The 17,558-nt window shown below is 37.3% G+C and overlaps 2 protein-coding genes across 5 annotated transcripts; one reads left to right on the top strand and one right to left on the bottom strand.

Moving 5' to 3' along the window:
• Positions 1-2,210: 2,210 nt before the first annotated feature.
• tmem69 (transmembrane protein 69) lies at positions 2,211-5,033 on the bottom strand. 4 transcript variants are annotated; one of them, XM_012961055.3, is made up of 3 exons: positions 4,901-5,033; positions 3,653-3,710; positions 2,211-3,146 (listed from the first exon to the last, which is right to left on the bottom strand). In XM_012961055.3, the coding sequence occupies exons 2-3, from the start codon at positions 3,698-3,700 to the stop codon at positions 2,433-2,435; spliced, it is 762 nt and encodes a 253-aa protein (XP_012816509.1). In that variant the 5' UTR covers positions 3,701-3,710; positions 4,901-5,033; the 3' UTR covers positions 2,211-2,432.
• An 80-nt stretch (positions 5,034-5,113) lies between these two features.
• Positions 5,114-17,042, top strand: dph2 (diphthamide biosynthesis 2). Its single transcript, XM_002931582.5, has 6 exons — positions 5,114-5,658; positions 6,102-6,214; positions 7,870-8,090; positions 10,584-11,216; positions 11,980-12,165; positions 13,636-17,042. The coding sequence occupies exons 1-6, from the start codon at positions 5,500-5,502 to the stop codon at positions 13,758-13,760; spliced, it is 1,437 nt and encodes a 478-aa protein (XP_002931628.2). The 5' UTR covers positions 5,114-5,499; the 3' UTR covers positions 13,761-17,042.
• The last annotated feature ends 516 nt before the right edge of the window (positions 17,043-17,558 follow it).

Genomic DNA, 17,558 nt, shown 5'->3' with positions numbered 1-17,558 from the left:
AAAAGCCGAACTTGAACAAGAAAGTTGGCTTTTCACTCTACTGCACATGCGCCGGCCCAGGGATTTCGCAAAGGAAAGAGGAAGAAGGAAGCGCTCGCTTAAGGTACCCTAACATTTGGGCACCCCCAAGTGACTTAGCCTTTCCTTCTCCTTTAATGAGCTAAGCCAACCAATTTGGTGTTGCCAATAATCAGCATTGAGCAGTTACATGCATTCAAATTAGCAAAATTACCCAATTTTTTAAGCCTTGAACTTCATATGCAGGTGTGTCCAGTCATGAGAAAAGGTATTTAAGGTGGCCAATTGCAAGTTGTGCTTCTGTTTGATTCTCCTATGACGAGTGACAGCATGGGATCCTCAAAGCAACTCAAAAGATCTGAAAACAAAGATTGTTCAGTATCATGGTTTAGGGGAAGGCTACAAAAAGCTATCTCAGGAGGTTTAAACCGTCAGTTTAAACTGTAAGGAATGTAATCAGGAAATGGAAAGCCACTGGCACAGTTGATGTAAAACCCAGGTCGGGCAGGCCAAGAAAAATACAGCAGCAGCATATGCAGAGGATTGTGAGAATGGTTACAGACAACCCAAAGATGACCTCGAAAGATCACCTTTCTGCACTCACACCACAAACAGAGTCGCTTGTTGTATGCAAAAGCTCATTTAGACAAGCCACAGTCATTTTGGAAGAAAGTGCTTCGAACTGATGAGACAAAAATGGAGTTATTTGGTCATAACAAAAAGCGCATTGCATTGCTAAGGAAGGACAACACATTCCAAGAAAAACACCTGCTACCTACTGTCAAATTTGGAGGAGGTTCCATCATGCTGTGGGGCTAGTTCAGGGGCCCATGTTAAAGTCAAGGGTCAGATGAACCCAATATCAATAAATTCTTTAGGATAATGTTCAAGAATCAGTCACAAAGTTGAAGTTACACAGGGGTTGGATATTCCAACAAGACAATGACCCTAAACCCAGTTCTAAATCTACAAAGGCATTTATGCAGAGGGAGAAGTATAATATTCTGGAATGGTCCCCCAACTTGAATATCATCGAAAATCTATGGGATGATTTGAAGAAGGCTGTCCATGCTCGGCAGCCATCAACTGAACTGAACTAGAGAGATTTTGTATGGACGAATGGTCAAAAATACTACCATCCAGAATCCAGACACTCATCAAAGGCTATATGAGGTGTCAAGAGGCTGTTACATTTGCAAAAGGAGGCTCAATTAAGTATTGATGTAATATCTATGTTGGGTACCCATATCTATGTACCGTCTAATTTTGTTATGATGCATATTGCATATTTTCTGTTAATCCAATAAACTTTATGTCACTGCTGAAATACTGCTGTTTCCATAAGACATGTTATATATTAAAAAGAAGTTGCTACTTTGAAAGCTCAGCCAACAATAAACAAAACTCCAAAGAATTAAGAAGGGTTCCCAAACATTTTCATTGTACAGCGCTGCGGAATATGTTGGCGCTTTATAAATAAATGTTAATAATAATATGACTGTATTATCTGCCAACTACGATATGATTACAGTATCAAAAGAAAAATTCAGGTTTACTACCCTGGAGTAAAACTGACAATAGCTTTGGAATTCCATCAAATTCTTTTTTGTTTCTTCTCTTTGAGCAGGGTTACTAATCTCCCTTAAAGGAGTAGTTCACCTTTAAGTTAACATTTAGTATGTTATAGAATGTCCTATTCCTAGAAACATTGCAATTGGTCTTCATTATTATTTTTTTTTTTAGTTATATGCCTTCTTCTTCTACCTTTCCAGGTAGCCTACAGTTTGTTAAGGTTACTTTTTATTATCTATATTCTTATTTGGTGCCCCTCCTATACTTATTCCAGTCTCTCACTCAAACCTCTGCCTGGTTGCTAGGAAAAATAAGACCATAGCAATCAGATAGCTGTTGAAATACCAAACTGGACAGCTGCTGACAAAATTGATAACTAAAAAAAAACCCATAGAAATTAAAAAAAATTAAGTCTACAAAAAAAAAAAATTAAGTCTACAGTATACTTAAAGTTGACCTAAAGGTGAACTACCCCTTTATATATATCTTACAATATGACGCACTTCTTGATCTTCATCTTCAACATGTGTTATTAACAAGAATGGGTATTCTTGACAGAAAAAAAAAAGACATGTTTATAAGTAATTAGGTAACAGCATTTAAAGACAAACAATGGCTGATTGATTTATCCAAGTATGTTTAATACTTCAGTCTAAGTTAAGCCAATATGTCCCTCTTTTCCCAGTACCATCTTTTATAACAGGGCTGAAAACCTTCATTCACATTCATTTGGCATTCAGTTGAATGTGATGCTGTGATTTAATCCCCTGACTCAAATATTGTCCACAAACAGGAAGAAACACTGTTAATGAAGTGTTCAGGCCTTGTTGCTAAAACAAACTTTAGGGTTCTTGGGAAACTAGTGATTTATGGGGATATACACTTGAGTTAATCAAAGATCCTACTAAAGAGAATACGGCTACAACAGTTAGAATGGCACGTAGCGCCTTAAACCAGGAAGGGTAAGTAGGCAGCAGAGCAAGATCGTAGTGTAGAGCAATGCCTAACCCCATAATTACTAACACTGCAGCCTCTGTTATATTATCCCTGAAGAGTAAAGCAAGCCAGGCCAGGAGAGCTGGAACTGTGCTATTTGTGAGATTCATCCAATCAGGTTTGGCAGGGCTGTTTTCTGGGATAGCAAAACCCCAACGAACACCTCCAAGGAAAGAAAGTATGGAAGCTCCATATGCCACTTGGGCAAATGCCACCTCAGGGTAATAGCATCCAGTCACATTCATTAGAAGAGGTGCACTTACAAAGGGAATTAACCCTGCCAAACCAAGGTACAGAGCAGGCTTGGGTGCATCTTTCAGTGCTTTAATGTCATATCGCAGTAGATCAAGCTCATGCTTCTGAGTTTCCTCCTGTATTTTTCTTTTCTTGAAATGATGGGCAGATGTATGTATTTTATGTTGGCCGCTCAGGGTTGATGTTGTACTTTGTAATATAGGCCTGTCCAACGTAAATAGGTATGTCTTTGTGAAGGACCTTGAAGATGTTGAGAAAAGCCTCTGTCTACATATGGAATACACAGGGGCAGCTGGTTGGTTCAGCTGAAAAGAAAACACATTAGTTGGTAAATTGACTATTTGTCCTAATGATTTGTCCTAATCCCAAAATTTTGGATTTGGTGCATCCCTAGTTTATATTTAAATAATAAAAAACAGATTATTTTTTATAGACAGCAAAATATATACTTATACTTTTTTAATAATGTTGTTTGGATCAGGAAATACTCAACCTTCACCCGATGCTAACCTGCAAAATGTTGCCATTGTAGGACCCCCTCAACCAACACTTTTAAACACATTTTTCTTTCATTTCCACGATACAGACAATTTTAGAGTTTTAAACTGCTGATATAATGACTTTTATAACAACAGTGACACCTGCTGCTCATTTTGGACAACTATTTACAGTCAGGAAATAAAAAAAAAAGGTGTTGTAATGTTGCTCTGCTAAGAAACTTAAGTTTCTTAGAGACTGACAATAAGCATGTCTAATAGTTAAACAGTCTACAATTGTCTATACAGCTTACATATGTATTATTGCTACATACCAGGGTTATCTGCTGAGCCAATGGTAAGCATCTTCTGAGATAAGACATTTTTGTAAACCTGAAAAATACAACACTCTGAACATGAATATCTATTCAGCAGAAAAATAATCCACCCTTACCATTAAACACCAGTATCGAGTAGGGATGTACTGTATGAATAATTAGGTTGGGCACTATTGCCAGACTGAGCTTTGTATGTATATTTTTATTTATAAAGCGCTACTTATGTACGCAGCGCTGTACAGTAGAATACATTAATACAAACAGGGGGTTAATAAGATAATAGATAAATACAAAGTATAACAATAAATACAAATAAATACAACATACAGTAACAGTTGCAATAAGTGAAGAGTCAAAGACACAAGAGCATGGAGGTCCCTGACCCCTAGAGCTTACAATCTATATGGGAGGATAACTTACAGACACAAATAGGCACATATAAGTGCTGTAGGTCACAGTGGGTGACATTACAATATAAGTGCTATTTCCCAGATCAGGTGCTGGGCGAGTGCTCCAAAAGGTAGTCTTTTAGTTATATATCTATATACACAACAAACTTTCCTGTCTATACTATACAATAAGAGCTTTGGCTAGAGAGAAGGCTAAGGATTATCAAGGTCCTGCTCTAACAAAACAGCACCTATTAAATGAATGACTTTGAATAGAAAAGAAGGTAAGACATTTGAATTATCTGCAGCCTTTTAAAAAGAGGACAGAGAAGTGTGTGCTGCAACTTGGTCACCAGTTGTTGAAATGTGCATGCAAGAATACTGTGTGCATACCTCTATCACAGAAGTGGGCACTATATTATATCAGAGGAAACTATTCAAATCTTTGACATGCATGTGGAAGGTCAACAAAAGGAAGTGATTCTTTCATGTGGAACAAAAAAAAATCCGGCCCCCCAGTACGGCAGCTGGTAAGGGCCAATAATCTCTCTTACTCAAATTTTGAATGCCACGCGTTTACAGTCGCAACACCCCATTACCAAGGATCCGTTCGAGCTCTGTCCGCCCTGCTGTGTTTGAGAGATTAAGCAGGAGGTCCTTTGAAATCGCAAGAGGCAAATCTATGGGATGAGAGAGCAGGGCAGACGGAGCAGAGCTACTTCTGTAGCCCATAAGAATGATGGAGGAAGGTTGAGGTATGACATCACTCAGAGGAGGGGCCAGGGATGACATATAGGAAGATGAATGGGGAAGTTGGGACCTGTCAGAAAAAAAGTAAGAAGGAATGGCATGTTACCAGCGGTAGTGAATGTGTGAAAAGGATTTCTAGATGGTGGCGAGAGCAGGACGCACTTTAGATTTTCAGGCAGATGTCCTAAAATGGACACTGTAACCACCCAGTACTTTCCTTATCTGCCTGTGCGCTCCAGCAGTTTGCATCCGGTTCGTGTGATTGGAGGCGACGTCATCCCTATGCGCCAGCGCTTAGTCGCTCTGCAGCATGCTTTGTAGAGAAAAAAGTTGTCTTGTCTTTGCAGAATTTTTTTTTACTTCCTGATTAGCAGCTGATGCTACAACATTCATTCGGCGGTCCCCTCGCCAATCTGAGGTCTGATATTGAGTATTTTTTATGAGGATAGTAGGAGTTCACTGATCTGATTAATAAGAGTTTTTTTGCCTGGTAGAGGCTGGTCTGGGGTCTGATAGACTATAATAAAAACATTACAACAAAAAATATATATTTTTTTTAATTTGCATTTTTCCAGCATGGTAGAAGAGCTTGTGGATCTTGAGGCAGTGTAGTCTAAATATAATTTGTTTTAGCACTGCTGCATGCGTTACAGCTATACCTAAACAGCCTCTAGTGTTTTATGTCACACACTCATAGAGGAAAAAATGGCAACTGCCTTATTCAGTAGTAGTGGAGAAGAGGTCATCAGTCGAAACATTGATATTGCCCAAGCAGATATCCAAAGCAGTCCTGAGAAAGAGCTGGATGAATTCTATGAAACTGAAAAAACTGTTGAATTTATCCAAAGAAATGCAGCACAAAAGGTATGTGGTTATAATCTGATTGGAATGCTGCTCTTTATGTACAAAAGTATTTAACAGCTGTTTAGTTTTTCAAACCATCACCACATTTTATGTAAAGAGAGGGCTATAAACAGTCATTTTAAAGGTGACATTTATGTAGTAATTTTTGTGCTACAAGCAATTGAGAGTAAGAAAATCTGGAAGCATAGTGGCCCACAAATGTGAATGATGTAAAATCTTTGTAAAGTGCTGTAGAATAAGTTGGCTCTATATGATTAAAGATAATACTTTATGGGACAAGCAAAAAGGTCTTGCCAGTTGTCTGATCAGGGCTAGGCCAGATATTAATCCGGCTAACTGATAAATATACATTGGCCAAATTTATTTTATTTATTTTGTTAATTGTTGTATTTTGCTATATATCTGTTCAAAGAGGGGTCTAATTTTTTTTTGTATTTATACAGGTTGCTTTGCAGTTCTCTGATGATCTTTTAGTTGATTCTGTGACAGTGGCCCGAAAGCTGGAAGAGGCCACAGGCGCTAAGACTTATATCCTTGGAGACACTTCATATGGCAGGTTTGTGTTGGTCCCCTAGAAAGTTACACTGACATGCATTTATATGTGCATCAGTGAAGTATTTTTCTGGGTTGGTTGTTCACCTTTTGTCACTTCTACCCAAAAAATGATAGATTATGTTCCCCCGAGTATGATAATATATGTCATGCAAAGACTGTGTATCTATGTGTCTTAATAAGCTGTTTAAAACTTACTGTAATAGCTGCACTTCACACAAAGGCAACAGAGAATGTTTTCAGGGGGGAGGAGCATTTCTTCTCTCTGCAGTGTGAGTCACATGGAAGCTTCCCCCTCCCCACATTCATAGCAGGAGACAGCAGCAGGGATCATGGTGCCTGGCTGCTAAAGTTACAATAAGAGGAAAGGCAGGAAGAAAGAGACAGGAAGCAGACATGTACAGTAGCTTTAGAAGCTTCTACTGCCAGTACTTAGCGTTACAGAGAGCTTCAACACACTGACACAGGCTTGTGCAGAAAGGGGTTGGCGACTCCCTCCCCTGGTGCCTCCACTAACTCCTTCCCTATAGAGAAATGCTATCTTTAGAGGACTTTTTTTCTAAAACAGTAGACATTTTCTTAAATAGATACATTATATAGTTTATTAAAATTACCTAATCTGCTAATCTAGCTTCATTTATGTTAAGGTAAACCACTCCTTTAAAGTGATACTGACAGTAAAAAATGACTCCTCAAAATATGAATGTACATAAAAAGTTGCCTATAGGTCATGTTGATTTATTTTTTTCGCTGAGAGATTTGCTTTTGTAAATAATTGTTACTTGAAGTTCCTAAACCTGACTGTTTTGCCAACCTGACTGTCCCTTCTCAGCCTGTCAGTTATAGCTTCTAATGCTAACGGCCTCCTGCTGCACAAATATGGCAGCCCCCTTATAGGAGAACATGGGGGATCAGACAGGTAATATAAAAGCATTGGGTAAATACTTTTATGGCAAAAATGAAGGTCATGCAAAGACAATGTTATGATAGATGTAAAAAAAGGTTTAATTTCTGGTGTCAGTATCTCTTTAAGTCAGCTGGAGGAGCAGGACTTCTACTATGACTGAGAGACTGCTCTGCTATTAAAGTACTTTAACCCTTTGTGCTGGCAGCTAAACAGTCTCTATTACTGCTGTTATGGACTATGTAATAAGTCCTAATTTTTCTGATTTTTTAGTTTCTTGAATTATTACAATATATAAATTATTGAATATTTTGTACTCTCTGTACTCTGTAGCTTGGGACTTATTGAGCATTAAGGCTGCAAATTGAAAGTTAGAAAGGAAACTAATTAGGGGAGGACTTGGAAAGTCATGAAATAAAATATTAGAGTAACAGTACAACCGAAGCCTCGGTGAGTTATGAAATTGCAGGCTGGAAAGAGGATGTATAGAAATGCTAATCATATGAACCACAAAATAAGTACAAAAAAGCACCAGTTCAAAGGTTGCTTAGCATATGCCCTTCTATAACATGTTAGTTATTTTAAAGGTGAACTTTCCCATTAATTTAGATAGAGGGCAGTAATAGTATTTTGTGTATAAATATTTTTTTGTAATAGTATATTTTGGTTTTGTTTTTATTTTATTTTTTACCTTTTCTATAATTTACATATTTTCTTCTGTGCTTAATCTTATTCTCATTTACTAACTTTCACAGCTGCTGTGTGGATGAAGTAGCTGCAGAACATGTTAAAGCAAATGTCCTTGTCCATTATGGCCGTGCCTGTCTCAGCCCATGCTGCCGACTTCCTGTCTTTTATGTATTTGGACGGAAAGCAGTTAATGTAGATCTTTGTGCAGAAGCATTCCTGAGCCAATACCTAGACACTGATTGTCATGTGGTTGTACTGAGTGATGTGGTGTATGACCATGCTCTAGGTAGGCAACATTGTCACGGACATGACATTTTCTTGTATTACGTTTTTTGAAGATAATTTATTAATTTTTGTCACAATAGAGCAAAAATGTTATTTTAAAATGATGCATAATTCCTCCTTTTTAATCTAAGAATAAATCAAAGCATTATTTGTGTCTCAGAGGACATTCTAATAGGTGCAGATCCTATAAATTGGCTTTTTTTTTTCCTCCCTCTGGCAACTGTGTACCTCTAGCTTTTAAAATGTTTTCCTTATCTGTAATTCTCTATGTAGTCATTACAAATTAACCTGGTAAAGGAACAGTAACACCAAAAAATGAAAGAGCTTTAATGTAATGAAAATACAATACACTGTTGCCCTGCACTGGTAAAACTGGTGTGTTTGCTACAGAAACACTACTATAATTTATATAATAAGCTGCTGTGTAGCCACGGGGGCAGCCATTCAAGCTGGAAAAAAGGAGAAAAGGCACAGGTTACAAAGCAGATAACAGATAAGCTCTGTAGAATACAATAGTGTTTTATCTGTTATCTGCTATGTGCCTGTGCCTTTTCTCCTTTGAATGGCTGCCTCCATGGCTACACAGCAGCTTATTTATATAAATTATAGTAGACTTTCTGAAGTAAACACACAACTTTTACCAGTGCAGGGCAGCAGCACATTATATTTTAGTTACTTTTATACACTTTCATTTTTTGGTGTTACTGTTCCTTTAAAGGGGCAGTTCAACCTAATGGGAAAATGTCTGATTTTATTACATTGCTCCTACACTCCAGTCCAGGGATCAATTTTGTGCAGTGCTTCTTGTAAAAGTACAATTTTTTACAGAAGAGGAGCATCAACTAAGCCATTGTAGTTACTGGGGAGTTCCTAACAAATTGGCACCCTTCCCCACATTCCTTGTACAGTACTTTAATTTTTAATATTCTGTAGATAGTAGTATTTTTAAACATCGGTTTAATTATTTTTTTGCTGGGGTCAGTTAATGATAACTGGTAGAATTATTAATTCTGACTTACAGGCTGGAAAGGGGCAGCATAGGAAGTTTATCTTATGAATTAATTGTTAGAAAACACATATTTTAGTATGTGTGCCCTGTTACTGTGTGTGTTGCAAATATGGTATAAGGAAACACTTGCTCCATAGATCAGTCAGATCTCAGAGAGCTTTCTGTTTTAAGTGTTTTTTTGTTCTATGTGAGCATCTTCCAAGCAAAGTAAACATTTTTAAATGACTTCACTTTGTCACAAAGGTGGTGCTTTTATTTCTAAATATGAGTTTGCTAAAAAGTGTATTTAAGAGTATGTATGTTATCATTGTGTCATTTTAAGGATTTAAACACATTTTAAAACAAGAATAGAGACAGGCATTTTTGGTTAAGGAAGACAGAGGTAAATCTGAAATGTGTCAGAGACCCTTTATCCCACTGTTTGCTTTGTGAATGGACTTACAAACTGATTAGTTTACCAATCAATAAGCAAACATTTGTAAAGAAAGAGTAATCTTTGGGTTCTTCTAGAAAAGAATCCACATTGTTGTTAATCTGGCACAATCCTGTCTGTAGCTAGCTCTAAAGAGAGTTCTGTAACTTTGTGCTGCTGTTGTCAGGTAGGGGTGATATATTGGCAGACAGTATTCCTGGAAATTACTGGTGATATCTCAGGACAGCTCACTGTTATTGGCAGTGCCACCACTTATTTCGAGTTACAGAAATGTAAGCAATATAATGGAAGTTAGAAGTTTCATTTCTAAAAATGAGTTAAAGGACAATGAAAGGTTAATATAAATAAAAAGTAAGTCTAAAGGCATTCTTTTTAAGTACTTACTGCATATCTAAATTCCCAGATCCCTGCTTGCTTCTCTGAGATATGGTGCTGGCAGCCTACAGCAGTGTGAAGACTACAGTGACATCACTGAAATCTCTCTGTCCTTCCTGTAGGTGCCAGCGGCAGCCTTCCTATTCCCTGAGCATGTGTGTAACTTGATCCTGTCTCCTGTTCTGAGCTACACATGCCCACCAGCCAATCAGAAGCGGATCTGGCAGAGGGGAGGGGGGGAGGGAATGAAACACATGTGCAGTATGAAGCAAGGAGGGAAAGGAAGGGAGAATACCTTTTTAGAGATGGCTGCCTGTTCTAGAAAATGTGAAGTGAGTGTGACTGAGTAAATATTTTTACTAAACAATAGGAGGACTATTGGGCAGTATGCTTTTTAAATTTTGACTTGCATTCTCCTTTAAGTTTTGATTGCTACCCAAGATTGTATTGTTTCCATAAGACCTTTTTGTGACTCAACATTGTTTCTACACACCATTTATAATATGGCGGAACCAGTACTATACATTAACTTATGGCAATTTAATAGTAAGTTTAGGAATTATATCAGATTTTATTATGGTGTTTTTCATTCCGTTATTGCCCTTACATAGCTTAGTAAACTTGAGAAACTTAAAGTTGTACAATGTCTAGTTTTTTTTTTTTTTTTTTTTTTGCAGGTGAATTGAAGAAAAGGATAGAATCTGCATATCCTAATGTTATTTTTTCCAAACTATCCTTATGTGGTGGAACAGCATCTCCAGATGAAATTGTTAAATTTGGACGCAGATTTTCTCCAGATTTAAGCCTTTGGCCAGAATCCTATAGTATTTTCTATGTTGGTGGCGAGGGTTCAACTCTTAGCAACCTCATGTTGACTTGGCCACGCTGCACATTCTTTAGCTTTAACCCTGATACAGGAGAGGGCAGGACAGAGGGACTCCATATAAACCGTGCTTTAATGAAACGTTTTTACCTCATTGAAAGGGCCCGAGATGCCAACGTTGTTGGTATTCTAGTTGGAACATTGGGTGTCTCTGATTACCTCTTGGCAATAAAACATCTGCAAAACATTATCCATCTTGCTGGCAAAAAGAGTTACATGTTTTCTGTGGGAAAGCTAAACCCAGCCAAGTTGGCCAATTTTCCAGAAATAGATGTATTTGTACTGGTGGCCTGTCCTGAGAACGCTATGCTTGATTCCAGTGAGTTCTACAAGCCTGTAGTGACTCCTGACGAGATGGAAGTGGCCTGTAATCCAGCACGGGAGTGGCATGGCTATTGTATCACAAATTTTAGAGAGCTACTTCCAGGTAATGATCTAGTGTTTCTTTTATTTTGGGTAGACATTTTTCTGCTTTTTCTAGAGCAGGGTCCCCAACCTTTTTCACCCGTGAGCCACATTTGAATATGAAAAAAGAGCAACACAAGTATTAAAAAAAATTCCTAGTGGTGCCCAGTAAAGGCTGTGATTGGTTAGTCCTGTGTTGACTGAGAGACTACAGGAGGCTCAGTCTGGCAGTACACATGGTTTTTATGCCTCCAGGTCAGTAATTTTAAAAATGAGCACCTGCTTTAACGCCACTGGGAGCAACATTCAACATTCAACCTTTGGTTGGGAACACTGTTCTAGAGCTACCAAAATCCATTACTGTCAGTGGAAAAACAACTGACAGTCTATCAGCAACCCTGGACATAAATTAGCTTGTCAGGATTTTTCCCATACTTTGCTAGGAACAATTCAAAGCCTAATTAAACATTTATTTAATTAGTGTGTCTCAGTGTGCATAGCTACTGTACCTTGTCAATGGTACTGGAGCCCTTGGCATTAACAGTTATGACATAAACTCTTCACCATAAGTATACCCTTCCACCTGAAATATAAAATACAGTGGTGTGCAAGGTTAGGAAGCTAACATTTGAGAATAATTACTTTATTAGGATGTCTACATTGTGGTTTCTCTTTTTAAATAATATTTGGCATTGGCCATATGTAGAAATTTGATGTAGCATCAATGACCTGTATTGGAGGTTAGCATTGCCATGAGATCTGACCTAGTAGTTGTATTGCTGCAGGTGGTTCTGCCTATGTGGAGTTCCCAGAGACTGATCCATCTGATGCACACCATACAGATGTATCTTTGATCACAGGAAACCTTCGTTCTTCACACCTTACTGTAACAGAGACCCCACAGAAGGATTTAGAAACATCTTTGGTGCAACGGAACAGCACAACTGCTTTGACTCAGATGAATTCTGCAGGTAAAACATAAGGCATGGACAGAAAATTAGCTCCCTGAATGGAAGAGAAGCCCGGCATTTATATTTTATTCACAACCTGTGACCGTTCTCAAGACAGATATACAAAAAAAAAAAAAAAATATATATATATATATATATATATATATTATATATGCAACCACTAACTACCACACATTGTGCTCACTAGTAAAATGAAATTGTTCTGTGGTCACTCTCAAGAAAACGGGTTTTAACTTGTAAACATTACTTATCTAAAATGTATTTCTCCTTTACTCTATATTATGTCAAAATTGAGCCAACTTATGTTTTGACTAATGGAGCCATTTAGCCATCAATATTTTGGGGTTAAAGTAGAATATCTTGGACTTTGATGCAGTAATACATAAACCTAGATTTTTCTGTTTGTTGCTCTCCATCCAGTTGTGTTGAACTTTATCCACATCATCCTGTTCTACACAGAGTTGCATTTTATTTATAAAAAACTTGGTTATTTGTAATTTATAAATGAGATGCAGTTTCTATTTTGATCAACATATTTTGTTGAAATTGAGACTCTCTAATGAGATTCTCTATTGCAAGACTGGTTTTATCAAACCAGTTTCAATCAAGTTGATGCCCAAAATTATTATTTGGACAGGTGCTTTTAAATACTGAAGTTGCGTTTAAGCTTTTACATTTGTCAGTGTAATTGCCTTTATTGATTTTCATAATCAAAATCCGCAGGAAATTTTGATTTATTGACAGTTACTGACAGTGAGCATTGTTAAAACAAATTAAATGTATGTGTATAATCAAAGCACCAAAAGTCAGTGGATACGTGACTATAAGAGACTAAACCTCATGTAATAAAAGGCACTACGTTTGCCCAGAAGCAATAACCCATAGAAACCAATGATGTTTGCATTTAAACAGCTGACCTGTTAATACTACCTGCTGATTGGTTGCTATGGGTTACTGCTCCTGGGCAAGATTAGTGCCTTTTATTACATATAGGGGCAAGTTCTAGCTTATAAGAATGGCTTGTCTGCAAGCAACACATGAATCGTCAGTTGAGATGATGACAGAGGTGGAAACACTCCTGTAACATTTCATAATTAGTAAATGATTTTTACAGAATGCTAAATCCTACCTGCTCTTTGGAAACCGATACTGTCATATTTTCTGACAATAGAAAAATTATTGCCCCAAACCAGCCTTAATAATCATAATTTGTCGCAATATTAATCCTGAAATAGTTTTGGTGTTTTCAATATGGTACTTTTCATATTAAGTATAGCAAACCACAGCAACCAATCATGTTTGCTTTCAAACAGCTACCTGCTAATTGATGGCTGTGGGTTGCTGAGCTGAAACAAACTTTGTGACTTTTATTATATTTCCCCAGCAGTTAAACATGTAGGCACAGCTCCACAGTAGCTGTATTAGTACCAGTTTTAAAGCCCTACTAATTTTCTCCATGTTTTTTTTCAGCATCCTATTTGGCCTCCCGTAGCTGGCAGGGACTAGATAAGGCATTGGGCCAGACTCCAGTGGTAAAGGCTGTAGAAGGTCGCAAGGGCATTGCTATAGCATATGAAGATGAAATTTGCAGCTGAGAAGAATAAGTCTGCAAGTAAGAAGAAAGCAGAGCTACAAGAAGTGCTGTTCCCCTGCACAAAAAGATTGTCACCAGAGATGCAGTGCATCCACAAAAAGTAGTAAAAGAGGAGAGCACTCAAATGCAGTCTTACTTCTGCAGAATTGCTTTATTGCCGACTACCAGTGTTTTTGGTAGTCAGCAATAAAGCAATTCTGCAGCCGTAAGTCTGCATTTGAGTGCTCTCTTTTACTACTTTTTATGGATGCACTGTCTGACCTACAGGAAGTCTGAGAGGATTGACGCACATGGATCTGCTGCTTTAGTAAAGCGCTGGAATCTCTAAAACCAGAGATGCAGTATTGCAGAGACTGGTTCAGGAGCTATACAGAGGGCAACATTAGCTTTTTTTTTTTTCTTCAACCAGTGGTGCTTATGAATATTTAGGAGAATGTAAAACAATGGAAAGTTTGTAGTACAAGTTGCAGATTTTCCTATTGAACAGCCTAGGAGAGGGAGAGTTCAGCAGAACTGATTTATTTGGCTCTCATGTAACTTCATTTTCACATTATTTGAATGCCAAGTAATGCCCATTGCAAGCAGTCAAATCTGACTAATTTCAAGGTGTAAAAGACTGTACCAGGCTTAAAAAGAAAAGAACGCTTTGTAGAAAGGAACTGCTAACGTAATTTCAAGAGGTTAATACAGATAGGGTTATGTAACCTATTTAAAGACTTCAGTGTATTTTTTTGAAGCAGGTGCATAAATGGATGTTACTGAATCCCACAACATTTCTGTAAGCCACACCAACCCACTCACCCAGTTCAGCCTGTCTAAAATTAATTTAAACCTTGATGAAGAAAATGATTTTTAATTGGTGGTCTGTATCATCTGTTGGTTTGAATACTTAACCTTGGCCCGCCCATTGCATTAGTGCTATATTTGCTTATGGACAGTGAGAACTGAAAACTCTTAACAGGATAAAAAAAAAAATGAATGGAAAATTGTGGCAGGGCCCCGTATTGATGCTTTTCAGCCCAAAAATTGGAGTTTTTTGAGCTTTAGATAGCCAGTACTAGCTCTGTCTTGTATTTTACAATTAAGTGAATGAGAAATGGCAGAGAGGTACAGATCTATATATCGCAAAAGAAACACTCTTCAGAAGTGGATAGGTCCAAACAGAATGGGCAAATAAAGCTTAATAAATACTAAGCCTCCAAATCATGTATACTTGGCCCCTCAAGTATAGTACAGCAGGGCAATTATAGTGACAGTATATGTACTTTCAGTGGTGTTTAACACATTGTTCAAGCTTTGTGTGCATTGGAAATTTTTAGGTGTTTTGATGTGTGAGCAGAGTAGCTTTCAGGGGGACATGTATTAGAGCTCTCCTCATTATCATCAGAGCCCTGAAAATCTATATTTTGTATGGTTTACTAAACCATGATTGTGTACGCAAGATCATTTTACTGCATAAAAGATCCTTTTTCAATACACAGTCATAAAGGGATTAGAGGGAACATTGTTTAGATTATTTCAGGCTTTTTGGGTTCAGGCATTTTTTTTAGTTTCACCTCCTTTTCAAAAATTACTTGTAGATACATGAAAACAACCTTTCAGGTGACCCTGCTACTTCAGAGATAGCCAAAAACATTAAATCTGTAGAAATAATTTTCTCTGCATGCAAATAACTTTTAATTTGCATTTGCATATTGTTCTTGTGTGTGACCAAACATTTTTCGTACAAAGTACAAGAAATGCACATTTTATTTTCAGCCTCTTTTAGGAAAGTGTCCTATGTATTGCCAACAGATGGCACTATTGATGTGATTTGTACACTTTTGTTTGTTAAAAAAGACGACATAAATATACCACAACAAAACAGTGTAAAAAAACAAACAAACGGACATGGTTGCACACAATGCTGGGCACCAGCTGGATAATAGAGTGAAGGGATTAGTGCCAGGTTGTAAAGAAATCCAGCACAAAAGCCCACATCCAAGCATGGCAGAGCTGTTTTGTGAAGCTGTGTGTGACGATGTTTGGTAGGGCAATAATGGGCAATTATTAACGCATTACTTATACTCTAGCCATGGGGGACACAGGGAAACATTGTTTTGCAACAATTTGTTAGTTGTCTGACAAAACCGAAAAAGATAATTATCTTATGTTGAAAATAATTGAAAAGCAATAAAACTGGAAGCATAGATCTCTGTTGCCTGTGGTAATTTTGACGTTTTGAGTTTAGAATTATACAAATATTTGGATATTTTATCCATAAATATTTTATACATAAAGAAAAGATGCATTAAAGGCTTAAATATAGGAAAAACAAATTTATTTAGTCAATGTTTCACTTCTTGCTTGTACTAAGGAGGTACAGGTGCTAGGTCCCAAGGAGGTACAGAAACAATGTTTTTTATGATTTAAGCTCCTTAAGTGCACAATTTCATTATTAATTAAGCATTTATTATTGTTTATTTATATATGTGTATGCGTATATATATATATATATCAGTCCTGATGGTGTCTGCACTCCAAGGCTTTAGTATTCTGTGGGGTGCACAGCCAAAATCTGAGTTTATTTCATGCTATATATATTATATATATATATATATATATATATATAATATATATAATGTGTGTGCAATTGTGCCGTTTTTTATTAAAGCTAGTGCATTTTTATACAAATACTGAGATGCCTGTGAAGCTGTGCCTCAAATGAGCACTATTTTAACACCAATGGTTAAATCGTATGGTTCAGGTAAAAACAACAAATGTGTAATTTGTAATTAAGTTAGCAGTGCTATGCCCAGAAGCCCATATGCTGGAGATGACTCTTAGTTTTGTCGAAAGCCCTTTTTGATTCATTGTTCATAAAAGAGCATTATCACCTTTGTGGAAAGATAAAGATAAGGGATTTCTTGGTACATATCTTGGAAATATTACCTGTGCCATGCATAAAAATGAAATGAAAGTATTTAAAGAAGGGAAATTATTGGATGGTAGTCTCTTTTTATCTAGGTTGGGTATGGCTGTTTCATTTTTTGATTGGAGGGTTATATTCTAGGGATTCCGGTTGTACCCTTACCAAAAGTTCTATCTTGGGGCCCACCTACCTAGTATTTCACCACCAGGAGAGAAATCTAAAAGAAACATGTCATTTTTTTCCCTCTTCATTGTTATATAGCAGTAATTCACTGGGTGTGATAAAAACATTTATTTCTTTCATCAAGATAAGGAAACTAATATGTATATTTCTGTAAATGTTTACAATTCGCTTATTAAAATTTTAATGGTCTGTTTGCATTCTTCATTACACCAGGACTATGCTGTTCTCTCCAGGCAGCTTCAGTAGCGTCATTATTTTGATCTTCCTTTTTTGGAAAACCTGTATTATTTTGAAGGTATTTCCCACTGGTAGAAGAACAACATCCCATAAGTGTGTGTAATTCTAGAAGATTGCCAGTTCATCTCAGTGATGCTCTGTAACATGTCCTACATGTCATAATCTGTCTAGGTCCTTTTTGGTCCTTGTTCTTGGGATTGTACTTGGGAAGTACTATTTTTGCCTATGATACCAAGTCCCACACAGATATTCGGTTCTGGCCATGGCACTGGCTCAGGTTTTCTGAGGCATTTAGGTGGGCTAATTAAACAGCCTCTCGCAGTCTGGCTGGGGTTAGTAGCTGGGAAGGAGACTGTTCTGTTCCATGCTGAGCTGGAGATTGGGAATATCACAAAGAAGAGAAAATAAATCTCTCCCAACAAACTGTGTGCTGACACCTCTGGCATAGTCTTCTGGGACTTTACGTTC

This window comes from Xenopus tropicalis, chromosome 4 (assembly GCF_000004195.4).
Source record: "Xenopus tropicalis strain Nigerian chromosome 4, UCB_Xtro_10.0, whole genome shotgun sequence".
NCBI lineage: Eukaryota > Metazoa > Chordata > Amphibia > Anura > Pipidae > Xenopus > Xenopus tropicalis.
The sequence above is the reverse complement of the archived record's forward strand: the minus strand, read 5'-3'. Positions and strand labels throughout refer to the sequence as shown.

Bases quoted from the DNA above. Each gene is read 5' to 3' on its own strand.
- tmem69 (XM_012961055.3), bottom strand. From the start codon at position 3,700: ATGTCTTATCTCAGAAGATGCTTACCATTGGCTCAGCAGATAACCCTG. The intron at 3,147-3,652 runs GTATGTAGCAAT...TTTTCTTTTCAG, and splicing joins TGGCTCAGCAGATAACCCTG to CTGAACCAACCAGCTGCCCC.
- dph2 (XM_002931582.5), top strand. From the start codon at position 5,500: ATGGCAACTGCCTTATTCAGTAGTAGTGGAGAAGAGGTCATCAGTCGA. The intron at 8,091-10,583 runs GTAGGCAACATT...TTTTTTTTGCAG, and splicing joins GGTGTATGACCATGCTCTAG to GTGAATTGAAGAAAAGGATA. The intron at 11,217-11,979 runs GTAATGATCTAG...GTATTGCTGCAG, and splicing joins TTTTAGAGAGCTACTTCCAG to GTGGTTCTGCCTATGTGGAG.